We start from the raw sequence: 13,214 nt of genomic DNA, 5'->3' as shown, positions 1-13,214 counted from the left end.
TTTTGGGGGTGGGTCCAGGCAGAAAAGGGCAGGAGCTTGAGCACCACCTAGTGGCTAGGTGCGCACGTGCCCCGCGGGTTCACTTGAAATGTTTTGAATTCGGTATTGTGTACAAAAGAAGGAAGGTCCAACACTAGTTTGACAATTGCCCTTTACTTCATTACACTCCGATAAGTGACCCATTTTTTCCCTCTTAATTTTGCACTCGACAAATACTCCACATATTACAGAAAACTAAAACTAATACTAACGCGAAGAAAAACTCCACTAAAATGAAGCATTTTGGGGAGCAAATACAAACTAACAAACTTGTTCTAAAAATGAATTGAAGCCGAGTGAATTAAAAACAAAAGGCAAATAAGAAAGTAAGCGGCATGGCATGACATTGCAGCGCACGTGTTGTATTGTTTCTTAGTGATTGCGTGTCGGGTCCGCTTTGGGGTCGGGGTACGCTGAGCGCGCTGGCGCCTTACCACTCGTTGGCCTGCAGGGCGGGCGAGTCGTTCTGCGCGATGTGATATAAGGCACTCATGGCGTTCATGTTGAACAATGGCGGCTTGCGTTCGGCTGGAAGCAGGAGCAGACGCGCGACAAAACAAGTCAGCCTTTGGCACCACACGCCAGGCAAGCAAAGTGCGGCCACCTAATTCGATGCAGGTGATCCCCAGCGACCAGATGTCCACTTTTCCTTCGTACTGGCCCTCGTCCATGGCCAGGATCACTTCGGGGGCCATCCTGACCGCACGCACAAAAACACACGCGCCGTTAGCACGACAGTCTCACTGGCTCCGCAAACGCACGACGGCTATGGCAACTGAAATGTCCACATTATTGAAATTTCCCTAAGCCGGTTTCAGAACCCAAATTTCAAAGTAAGTCTCACCAGTAGGGCGTCCCTACGAAGGAGTTGGCGGGCGAGGCAATGGAGGCGGAGCCAAAGTCTGCCAACTTGACCTGGCCCGGCTCCGTCAGCAGGATGTTTCCCGCCTTCACGTCTCTGAAGACGCACAAAAGAACAACTTTTCATTTCAGGGTTTCGGCATGAAAAAAACGACAACAAAAAAACCTCAAAACCTTCCTTCTTTTTTTTAATTCATTTTTTTAACCCAATCAAATATTTTTGCGGGTTTTTTTTCCCCCCATAAAAAGGGCAGCGTTAAAGAAAATACAAAATGTACACACGCACGCAAAACAAAATTCAATTCTTGAATTACAAAAAATTGGGCAGAGCAAAAATCTTTTGCTGTTTGTTTTTAATCAGAAAAAAATATCTCAAGATTGTAGGTACAGGCTTTTGATAGGCCAGTCTTCATTTTTAACTTGCTTTTTAATTATTTGAAACATGGGTGAAAAAAAGACTGGATAAACGAAACCCCCAAAAAACTCTTTTTGAAAAGAGATTTATTCTTTTCACTGGACTACATTTTTTTCATTATGCGTAACCTGAATAATTCTGTTATGAGATTAAACAAAAAAAAATCTCAACATCCGCTCATTAGGTTTTTGCTGATATTCAGACAAAAACACAACAAAGAAATACTCCCCCAAACGTCGAAAAACACGTTGCAGAACGGCAGAGGGTGATCAAAATCGAGGACGATATTTTTCACTGTAAAACTCGATGCACGTGTTTGATAAGTACACGCTGTCCAACGGAATCCACGCACCCATCTCCAAATGAGTGTTGTGTTGTTTTGTCTAAATGTTTGTTTTTTTGTATTTAGCGTAAATGTTCTTTTTCTTTGTCTCATTTCCAAAAGGTGTCACCGTTTGTCTTTTATCGTGCGGCTGACGTTTGACAGTGCAAAGGTCGCTGGGCCGTGGCGCAGAAATGATAAGAGATGATGAGATACGACGGCGGCCAGAGATGAAAGGTCGCCCCACTGGGTTTTCTCCATTGTTCACAAGGACGACTTACACAAGGATACTCACCTGTGAATCATGTTGTGGGAATGCAAGTAAGCAAGTCCGAGCAAGGCACCGTGGGTAATGGCGGCGATTTCCACCTCTTGCAGAGGTTTCTTGTGAACTTCAGATGGACGCACACAAAAAAAAATGACAACCTTTTCTATTCCTCATATGTGTGTGTATATATATATATATATATATATATATATATATATATATATATATACATACCCATTTTTTTCAAACCTTAGTAAGAAAAACAAGTATACTTTATATTTAATCATTTCAAAACCTTTTTCAACCCTCCTGTTATGTTGTGGGTCAAATTGACCTGTTTAGAAGGAAAACAAGGATTAAACTTTGTTGTCTGCTGGTCATTCTTTCAATGTTTGTTTCTTAATATTAAAAAGATTGGGTTGTGTGATATTCTTAGAGCAGGTCACATAAATGATCACAACAGGAAGTTTAAAGGTCCGATCTTTATTGACACTTGTGTCCTCTTCTCCCTCACAAGATTCAATTTCGTAAGCCCAACGCATTCTGTGCGAGATGTGGCACCGAGGAGCTGGATTCAAATTGGTCTCCTGTACTTTAGCCAATCAGGACGCGGTAAACAATGCGGCGTTCGTACGCCGTAAAGAAACAGCATAGAAAGAAGCACTGTAAAAAAAATCCGCAATGTAGCGCGAAAGGCCAACCGCGATATAGCGAGGGACAACTGTATATATAAACAATATGTGCGTGTACAGTACATATGTCAATGCAAAGATCAATCCAACGACCTCAAGCAAACTCACCCTCGAGCAAATCGGACGCGGAGCCCAGGCAGTACTCCATCACCAGCTTCGGAAAGACACCACAAAGACGACGACATCATTTTGTAGCCCAGACATTTGACGGACAGGTGGCGCTGTCCACGCGTATCAGCCAATCCAAAATGGGAGCAAAGACATATTCACCCAGGCAGTGTTGTCTTTCAGGTAGCAGCCTTTGTATTCGATGGTGTTGGGGTGCCGCAGCTGCCCCAAAAATTTCACCTCCTTGATGATGTCCTGCCACTTCTGCGCAACCAAAGCACAGCACTTCACTGCAATTTGATGCCGCTCGGCCCTTGACGTGGCCGTCATGCCGACGCGCAGAGAGCAAAATTCAAGCGCTTGGCAATTTGCCATTGGTCATCTGACGGCTAAACCTGCGTCGACTTTCACAGCAATGGGACCAAATCTCGAGCGGCAGTTCCCTGATCAAGTAAGTAGCCCCGGAAACGGACAAATGGAGCCGAAAACGGCCGCTTCAAACTCAAGTGGCAGACTCACGGTGCCTTGAAGGGTGTGGCTTCTTCAAACTATTTTGGGGTTCTCCGCACCAAATTTCAAGTTGCAAAGTGAAACCGAATTGTCATTTTCAGACAATTGTTAGCAAAATGGTCGCTTCGGACCAGGGATGCATCGTATGGGCCGATTATCTGGGCCCATACTCCGCATTTTGGCAAATACCAGCATTGGCCTTTCAAAAAAATAAATAAATAAATAAAAGATTGACAGTTCTCAGATGATGAGAGATGCTGCCGAGCCTGTGGTGCACTCTCTTTTTGTAAAGATCAGCGGAAGTTTAACATTTGAATTATTTGGAAAGAAAAGTCGAGGGAGCCTATTACAAGTCAACGTTTTCATGGAACTTTTTACGACATGTCGATGACGCAGGGAACCTTTTCTTGCAATTTGAAAGCAAAGATCCCGAGCGCAGCATCCCCTCCCTCCCCCGAACGTCACCGTTGCTTCATTTTCACGACATGCCACACCGCTAGGGGGCAGTGCCGCTTCCATGACGCCGATAGAGGGCGCCGTGCAGATTGGAGGGGGGCTCAGTTGTCGGAATGAATGTCAAGTGAGCGGTCGGTGAAGAAAGAGGCCTCCGGTTGAAAAACAAGTGGCGTTGACGCCAACGGCGGTGTTGTCGACGAGAGTTCGGCTTTTCAAACTCTGGTTAGTGCCTGAAATGCGTCTTTTCAGCTAGCTTGATGCTTTGGAATGTGCGTTTGAAGCTAGGGTTGGGGTTTGAAAGCAAGGGCTGGCAGAGGGCGGGGCCAAATATTTTTTTCGGGGGGGTCGCCGCGCATTTTCAGGCACGGCTTCTCGAGACCAAAGCAATTGCAGTTGCACCTTGAACCTTGCTCGGTGCTGACGAATGTGCGGCGAGTGCGTGTGCGAGTCTTACTTCAGTGGTCTGCTTGCCATTGTAGGACATCTTCTTGATGGCCACCACCTCGTTGGAGTACGAGTTGCGGGCCTGAGCGACAATGCAGACGGTGCGTTTTCACAAGCAGCGCCAACGCATTCAGTCCAGCATCAAGTGCAACACTTGGCCATTTATGGCCACCTGCTAGCCTAGCAGCGGGCTAACGTCGGAGGAATCGCTCAAAGGTACGAGCCCCACGGACGGACACGATAACTTGGACTGCTCGTGCCACGTTAGTCGCTGCTGAGGGATGTGACGCCAGCGGCGGCCATCTTGCGTTGCCAATCGTTCGGCTCAGCCGGCCCAACTCGAATACATCGCTATCCCCGTGGCGTCTCCCTGGTATTTTCTGTCTCCACGGCGAAGGAGAATGAAATGATAAATGTTGTCTTATACCGTGCTACTCGTCGTCCTCATCATGACTTCAGAAGCATCAACAATGAAATAAAAGAAAAGGCCACCAAGAAAGAAATGGCTGTGAAACGTAAACCGAAATTCACGATTCACCAAAGGGAAAGAATATACTGCGAATGGTCAACGCGGCCAGTGAATTTCGCTCTCGGCGAGGCTCTCGTTACTCCATACACGGATACTGGCGGGGAAAAAAAAAAAAAAAAAGCACTGACGGGGAAAGGAAAAAGTTGTCCGCAGAAGGGGCAACGCAAGATGGCTGCACTCAGCCGTGAGAGGCGACTGGCAGTGCAGGTGACGAGCCTGAAATGTCTGCATCAAAACAAAATGGCCGACGACAACGACTGGCACGTCAGCCGTGGGTCCTTGACACTTTTTTTTCATGACCTGGGTCTTTTTTTTTTTTGGACTTACAAAGTAGACGGCCCCGAAGCTGCCATGTCCGATCTCGTGCAGGTCGCAGAAGACGTCCTCGGGGTCGTCTTTGAAGAAGAGCTCGGCCAGCTCGGGGTCCTTGGCCGCCCCTTTGCGCGTGGACGACGGCATGGCTAGGGGGCGCTGGTGGCCGCGCCGCCGCGACTGCTGCGACCGCCGGCGGACGCCCGCCACGGGCCCGGCATTGGCCGGCCACAGCAGGAAAGACTGCGGAGAAGAAAAAAAATAAACGTTACAGACCTGAAACGCGAAGCACATTCAAGGCTCAGGTAAAGTAGACTCCGCCCCCCAATCCCCCATCGTGGGCGGGGTTACAGTCCACACACCCATATTTGAATACTGTGTTTGTATAGCTTCCCAGCGCTTGCTTCTTTTTTTAAAGCCATTAAAAATGCAGCAAAATTCACCCCTTTTTAGCCGTCGCAGGGGGCGACCCTTCTGTCACTTCTGTCGACTGAAAATGACATCGCAGATGCTCAGGTCTCAGATAACGACCAATCATGGCTCAGCTTCAGAAAACAGGTCAGCCGTCTGTGAACCCGTGTGAACAATTTGAGCATGCGTGTTGGCCTCAGGACTTTTTTTTTTTTGGTTAACCCTAAATGATTCTTGAATGAAAAGAGTTTTCTCCAAAAAACAGGAGTTGGTCCAAACAAAAATAAAAAAAAAATTTAAAAAAAGAAATATTTTCCAACATTTGCAACCAGGTGCATGGGCAGGTTCAGAGGATGAGGGGGACCCGCGCTGTCGATTTTTTTTTTTCTTTGTCGCCCTTTCTTTGCCTTTTTTCCATGAAAACTACCAAATGCATCTTGGTTTCATCAGAGTTCCTTTCTTAGCTTCTCTTCCAAAAGTATGTCAGTCAAGGTGTCTTCAGCCTCATGATGTTGCTGCAATACACCAGTGGGATCCGTGAGCTCAAGTGCATGTCTTTACCCTTCTTAGGAATGTCAAATGCAACCAAGTGAATATGTCCAATTTCATTTGACGGCACGTCAACGACCGTCGTGCGTTTCCTGCCTTCGGTCAGCGAGCGCGTCATTTTTGCATCGGCTCGCGAGCGACGAGAAGACGGAGAGCGTCTCGTGTCGGGGCTGGCAGACGTCAAGGTTCTCAAACGGGCATCTGCTCGCTACGCGCAGTCACGCTGACCCATTTAGCGGCGCGCAAACACACACGCGCGCCAATGAGGACGAGGGCCTTCACGCTTCTTCTGATATCACTCACGTGTTGTGCCCGCTGTCGAGGAGACCTGCACGTTTGTTTGCCTAGCATTCTTCTTTCAAAACATAAATACAAATATTAAAGAAAAAAAGGGGCATTTTTTTTCCAGGCGGGCATGGGGTGGCACGGCTCAGTGGTAGAGTGGTCATTTCCCAACCCGGAGGTTGTGGGTTCGATCCTGGGCCATGGTGACCATGTCCAAGTATCCTTGAGCAAGATACCGAACCCCCAGTTGCTCCTGATGCTGCGTCATCACATGAGGCACGGCGTGAAGCGCTTGGGGTACCCAAGGTAGAAAAGCGCTATACAAGTGACAGCCCACTTACCGTTCAGGCTTTTCAGTTTCATTTTAATCCTTACTTCAGTTTAAATTTGTCGTTTATTTTACCTCAGTAAATTTGATTCATCTCCTTTAACTCTAAATGATTTTTGAACACAATTTTAGGAATACTGTCATTTGAAAAAAGGAAATGATCTAAAATCGCTAATTTATGCACGGACATTTCTTCAAGTTGATTTTTTTTTAGTTTTGAAGACCGGTAATTTCATTTTAATGAAGAAAGGTGGTACTTTACTTGAAAAAAATTTTCCAAAGAGAAATAAAAAGAAAAAGGAATATAAAAAATGTATATAAAATATAAAAAACTATTATAACTAATAAAAAAAAAAACATGTATATTGAAAGTCATTTGGTGTACCATTTAAGGTTTTTTAGTGCTTGATTTTAATAAATGATGTTTTTTTCAGAGTCCGCTGATAGTGTAGTGGTACACACGCCTGAGTTGTGTGCGGGCAGCGTGGGATGGATTCCCGCTCAGTGACAGTGTCTATGTGTGCCCTGCGACGGGGTGTAGTCTGCCTTCGCCCATTGACGGCTGGGATAGGCTCCGGCAACTCCCCGCGACCCTATACAGGATAAGCGCTTTGGGAGATGACATGACATGTTTTTTTCATTGATTTTTTAAAAACAGTTTTATATGATAGTTTTAACATATTAAAAGTTTGAAAGTGCTTCTTATGACCCACGGGCAATTTTTGTCTTGTAAAAATCATTTTACTGAAGGTTATTTTTTTCAATGAGTGTTCAATAGTTTCACTAGATAAGATCAAATGAATTTAAAATACAAAACATAAATAGAGAACACACATATTGCTTGAAATAAAATAATTGTAATTGTCACACTCGTGTAAAAACGAAAAACCCGAAATGGTGTAAAAAATAAAAAATAAAAAAAAAATCAATGAAAATAAGTCCCCCAAGTGAGTGTGTGCATTGTGTTTGTGCGTCTACCTGGATGTGAATGTAGCGGTGGCGGGATTTTTCTGGCGTCTTTTGTCTGGGCTGGTTTTGTCCTCACTTGAAAGCCCAAGCAGATTTCACCCGGACGCTCCAGGCCGACGACATCTTTCTTCCTCCTGAAACAAGGAGGAGGCCAAAGTTAGAAAACGACGCCGGTGCTCTCTGCGCTCGAGTAAGACGACCAACCAGCAAAAGTGTCCCTCAAAACAGAGAGAAGGCGTCCACTGAGGCTGGCAAACAAAGCGCCACAGTTGCACTCCCGTCCTGGAGGTGGAAGTCGTTTCTGGGTTTGGTCATGTGACGTTGGCAAGCTGAGCCGTGATTGGCCGTTACCCGAGCGACTGCAATGTCGTTTTGGCGTTCGGACAGCAAGTGGCAAACTGGCCGCCGGCGAGATGGATCAAAATGGCCGCATTTTGCTGTTTCGTTGCTATTCCACAAAGGCGACAAACATCGACCGCAATGGCGTCGTTCCAATAGTGCGGCAACGGCTTCTCGGCAAGAACATTTTGGATTTGAGGTCCCCTTTAACGCGGCGGCCTGCGTGCTTTTTGCGCTTTGAGCCCAGCGTGGGTGCTGCACATTAAATAATAAAAGAAGCGCAGAGGACTGAGCGGGATAAAAATACGTCTATCCCCGCACACGTGGTATAGTTGCATAAAAAGAAAGAGCGTGCCCCCTGAATCATTTACAACGCAAACAGACACTGGCAGGAGCCTCTGGGAAACTTTGCTTCCTCGCTCCCGTCTTCTCGTAAATTTCTCAAATAAAGCTTTGCAAACACTACGGAAACGCCTGTCAGACCATCCACGGGTCAGCAACGGCGGTTGGCTGCTTGGTCAGCCTAGCCGCTATTCAGCTAGTTAGTTTGCTAGGTGTCTAGTTAGCCATTTGGCCCGCCCATACAGCTACCCGGTTATTTGGTCAGTCCGTCCGTCCGTCCGTCAGTCAGTCAGTCAGTCAGTCCATTCGGCGGTCGGCTAGTTAGTGAGCAAGCGATAGTTGGAGTCGGTCAGTTGAATTCGGTAGTTTCACTCCATTATCCGTCCGTCCACTGGCTAGCCAACTACTTGATTTAGTTAGCAAAGTCCTCCAGTTAGTTAGTGAGTCAATGCAACTGCTAGTCAGTTAGTTAGTGAGTTAGTTAGCAAGCTATCTAGTTAGAGTCAGTCAGTCCATCTGTTTATCAGCTAGTTAGTTAGCTAGCTAGCTATCTGATTAGTCGGTCAGTCCATCTGCTATCTAGTTAGTTAGTTCCATCCATTGCCAACCAGTTGGAGTAGTTAGTTCATCTGTTATTAGTTTGTTAGTCAGTCCTAGTTTGCTGGTTCATTTGTTCCATCTGTTAAACAGTCTGTTAGGTTGTTCTTCAGTTTTGTGTTTTTTTTTGTTCTTTAGCAAAATAGTCAGTCAATAGTCAGTCTGTCTAGTAGTCATTCAGTTCAATGGACAATTGTTAATAAGTTCATATGTGTATTATTTTACTCATTAGTCAAATATTCTGTTTGTCCATTCTTCCATTAGCTAGCCAGTTTGTCTATTCCTTACAACCTTCATTTGCTATCTTGCAGCTAGCTACGTTGCGTGGCGCTACGGCAATATAGAGGTAACGTTCCTTGACATTCCTCCAAAAAACACCCCCGGCCAACAATTGGGGTGAAAGCGATGGCAAATCCAGGTCCAGAAAGTGAAAGGCCTGCCACAATTTGGCTTGAGCCACATGTGCGTCTACTCAAGCGGCAGGTAAACGAGCTCAGTTGCTTCGAAGCGCCTGCGGCTCAAGACAAAGTGTGGCAGGCTTTTGACTTTCTGGACCCGAATTCCCCATCTCTGGAATCCAGCAACCCTCTCCACATGCTTGGCGCCCACTTTGGGACGCTAAAATGACAATCGCGCCGGTCGCCAGTGGCTACAAGTAGCTACGCTAATTAGCGCTAACCCCGCCGAGCAGACTGGACTAGTAAGATTTAACATTAGGGATTATCTTTTGGAACAGCTGCTGACAGCGCGATAAGAAAAATCAGGTCAACTGCGAACCGAGGAGGCGCGGCTCCAGTTTCAGTCAAAATAGAAATAAAAAAAACTAACTCAACACTGCTGCTACCGTACACCTGGTCCACTTTTGCTGGAGCAATACTGAAAGGGCAAGTCAACCTCAAATATTCTTGACGAGAAAATATTCTATGCGCCTTAACTAGTCTGAATACAACATTCTGATTAATATTGCGTTGGTGGAATACGAGTTCAGCAGCAAAATCCACGGCTCACCTGTTTTCTGAAGCTGAGCCACGATTGGCCGTTACCAGGGCAACTGTGATGTCATTTTCAGTCGACAGAAGTGACAAAATGGCCGCCCCCTGAGATGGACAAAAACGGGCGGATTTTACTGCTTAACTCATATTGCACAAACGCAATCATCGTCAGAATGCTGTGTTTTGACTGGTGGGGCTGCAGAGAACATCAGATTGTAAAAGAAAATTTGGGGGTTGAAAAAAAAAAAAAGGCGGAACCTCTAACGCTTCATCTTTTCACATTGAGAAACGCACAAAAACACAAAAAGTTGGTGAAATTGGGCTTTGGGTACCAGTGGCCATTTTCTATGGCCGTCGACGACTTTTCTACTTTCAGGATGAATATATGCCTGTGGCTATTGTCGTATTATCTGCCTACTTGTGTTGCGCTACCATTTGTGTTCAATTGGGCTGGAAAAATACCGATGGCACAGTTGGCATGTCCGTGGCATTGCACATTCATGTTAGCGTGAAACTAGCGAGCCGCTCTCAAGTCAACGCGCTTTGAACACACGCGCAGGGCGGCGTTGTGCCGGAGCGTTCGACGGTGGCCCGCATTTGGCGGCGATTCCAAAACGGGAATCGCAGTTGCGCCACGTGGCCCCGTGCGGCAAATGATAGCCAATCAAAACGCTCGCACAGGCAATAGATCCAAACGAGTGCCGCGGCCGGCACGACAAACTGTACGAGGAGCAACCTCAGTTCCCGCGGAAAAGTGTCCTCATGCTTCGCGGCCCAACCAACGCGCTTGGGGGCGCGGCTAGCTGTCCGTTTCGGCCGTGCTCGGGTCCCCGTCGCATTTTCGAGCGCGGCGCGCCACGGCTCGCATCTCAAGACACCGCTGCGCTCGGGCCGGCTGCGGATGCAGGAGTTGGGCTTCGGCATGTCAAAATGTTCAACGTGCTCCCTTTTGACATTTGTGATCAAACGGCACACTGGAAAGGGGAAAAACATAGCACGCGCCCTCCGCCCGTCTGTCTCCGGCGGCCGCATCACTCACCCTCAAGCGGCGCGTGGGTGGACTCATCAAAACCTACACACAACACAGAGCATTGCGCACCCCCCCAAAAGAGGCAAAAGCCTTGGGGAAATCCGTCTTGCGCTAAGGTTTTTCGAGAAATCCACTTCCTACATTCCGACCAACATATCCAAAATATATGGAAGGAACAATTTGGGTCAACAATCTTGCACACCAAAACTTGGGAATTCTCTCTCCGGACTACAACTTTCCAGAAGCTTTTGAAGACGCGCTCTCCTTCAACATCCCGTCAGAGTCGGCGCACCACCCGTCCCCTGGCACGCATCCTCCATCCAAACAAACAACAACAAACATCCTGCGCACCAAACTTTGGGAATCGCATTCCGAGAAAACCCTTTCCAAGAACTTTTCGAGCCATCGCCCTAAGAACAGGCGCATGCCATCGCCCGTCCGCACGCACCTTGAAAAAAAATGTAAATAAAATCTGTTGGAAAACCAACAGAAATCTCATGACAATTTCCAGAGAAATTGGGGAAACAATTACAAACGAGCACCGCCGTTTGGAAATCCTCTTGGAGAACAGCCTTTCCCACACTTCAACGCAGCACCCCTTTTGCTCTGGGTGCACCACTGAACCAAAAATAAGTTGTCAAGAAATTTGGGAAAACACGTGAAAACTACATCTAAGTGCCTCATAATCCTATGAGGCCGTCCTAACGGTCCATCTTTAATTTTGCGCACCCACGGGGCTGGACACACACCAGTTTGGAAAACCTTGCCTTAGGTGCACACAAAAGCCGGCACGCACGCACGCACGCAGCGTCACGGTGGCGTCACGATGCCATTCCATTATTCTTGGAAGCCTGGCAGGCGATGTGGAGGCTGGAAAGTGGGAGGAGACAAGCACACAATTGTACGTTTGGCGCTTCAAGTTTTGAGTCGCGACACCTTGCGGCTAGACCGTCCTTCCGTCTCCACAAGAGACCGATTAGTCGTGGCGGTGGAAGCCGCTAACCGATGCGCGTTTGCCGTTACAAGGAAAAATGCTGACATCCACATTTGGAGTCATTCAAACGGCAACTCTTGCCTTCAGATGATTGCCTTTCACTTAATTGATCCATTATCGGTCATCGGAGCCAGTCAGACAGTTGCTCAGTCGAGCAGCGAGTTAGTATCGGCGTCCAATCGGGGAATTTTTCAGCAAACAACAGAGGCTAGCTTAAACAAAAAGCAGCAAAGAAACCCCGAAAACAGCGACGACGTCACGGCTGAGCTTTTGGGCGCCCGCGTCAGATTTGCGCGTCTTATCCAGGATCCTCCACGCGCCGGCTGGTGAGTCACGGCGGCCCAATCTGTGTTTTGCCACCAGGCCGCGCCGCCAACGAGGGAGGGGGGCTGAGGGGGGCTGAGTGGGGGCGGGCTAGCGTGTGCAATGCCATCTAAGCCTTGACACATAGAGGGAGAGGGGGGGAAAAAAGAAGCACACAGACACGCATGGGCGTCACATGCCATCATCACGGCTTTTAGTCATTTCATCAGCAAGCAAGCGTGGGTGTGTGCGTGCGTGCGTGCGTGCGCACGCACAGTCAAGCGCTACGCTAAAGCCCACAAGGATTTTCCAATCAAGAGTAGCAGAAAGATTAACCGAGCCCCCGGCGAACGCTGCCGAGCGACGGCGACTTGCGACTGAACGTTTGACGCCATATCAAACTGGGCCAAATCTTGCGGGATCTCTGCGTGGAAAACGGACATAGCACGCACCGCTGCGGCCATATCCTGCTTTGGCTGGGTCCCGCGTCCAAAAAGGCAGACAAACGCCACAAGGTCTTTCGTCAAAGCGACGACGTGGCTACTTTGCCGGATCTCTGTGCCAAAATGTGACGGACTGCAAAAGTTGCCGGGGGCGTTGCCGAGCCCCCGCGGAAACTCGGGCACAGGCGGCTACATGCTCTGTCTTCTGTTACGACAGATTGGTGAGTAAATGTCAGCATTGTGCGCGATTTCAACAACATCCCGCCTTCACTGGATTCTGCATGAAAACGGGACAGGCGGATGAATGCTGGCTCTTTTGCCGCAGTTCTGATAAGGCCATTTTGCGGGCTCTCTGCGTGAAAACGTGCCACGGGATAGCATTGTACGCAGTTTTGGCAATAGCCTAGCTTCGACGGGTTCTGCGTTAAAAGGCACGGGCAGACAAAGGCTCTACTACAGCTTTGATTCAGCAGTCTCGCGGGATCCCGGTGTGAAAATGCGACATACTGGGCTTCGGGGCACATACTGTGGTTTCCCAATTTTGCTGCGTTGCTACGTCTCCAAAAAGACACAGCTGGATACGTTTCGGGTCTTCCGTTAAGGCCTTGGCGTGGCCATTTTGCGGGCTCTCTGCATGAAAATGTGACACACCGGATTAGTACTGAGCAGCGCAGTG

At 47.9% G+C, this 13,214-nt stretch overlaps 1 protein-coding gene across 6 annotated transcripts in view; it reads right to left on the bottom strand.

Moving 5' to 3' along the window:
• taok3a (TAO kinase 3a) overlaps positions 1-13,214 on the bottom strand; it is a 35,152-nt gene that overhangs the window by 13,927 nt on the left and 8,011 nt on the right. For 5 of the 6 annotated variants that reach the window (XM_086031909.1, XM_086031912.1, XM_086031907.1 and 2 more), the window contains exons 2-10: positions 7,508-7,632; positions 4,972-5,199; positions 4,126-4,197; positions 2,868-2,969; positions 2,706-2,751; positions 1,933-2,029; positions 884-997; positions 644-735; positions 474-567 (exon numbers count right to left, since the gene is read on the bottom strand). In XM_086031909.1, the coding sequence (XP_085888035.1) occupies positions 474-567; positions 644-735; positions 884-997; positions 1,933-2,029; positions 2,706-2,751; positions 2,868-2,969; positions 4,126-4,197; positions 4,972-5,103 (749 nt within the window). In that variant the 5' untranslated portion in view covers positions 5,104-5,199; positions 7,508-7,632. Of the gene's footprint in view, positions 1-473; positions 568-643; positions 736-883; positions 998-1,932; positions 2,030-2,705; positions 2,752-2,867; positions 2,970-4,125; positions 4,198-4,971; positions 5,200-7,507; positions 7,633-9,784; positions 9,874-13,214 lie in introns of all 6 variants that reach the window. The other variant, XM_086031908.1, reaches the window with a different exon arrangement.

This window comes from Filicampus tigris, chromosome 5 (assembly GCF_054856515.1).
Source record: "Filicampus tigris isolate MCC_2025a chromosome 5, RoL_Ftig_1.0, whole genome shotgun sequence".
In the NCBI taxonomy this organism is placed as follows: domain Eukaryota; kingdom Metazoa; phylum Chordata; class Actinopteri; order Syngnathiformes; family Syngnathidae; genus Filicampus; species Filicampus tigris.
The sequence above is the reverse complement of the archived record's forward strand: the minus strand, read 5'-3'. Positions and strand labels throughout refer to the sequence as shown.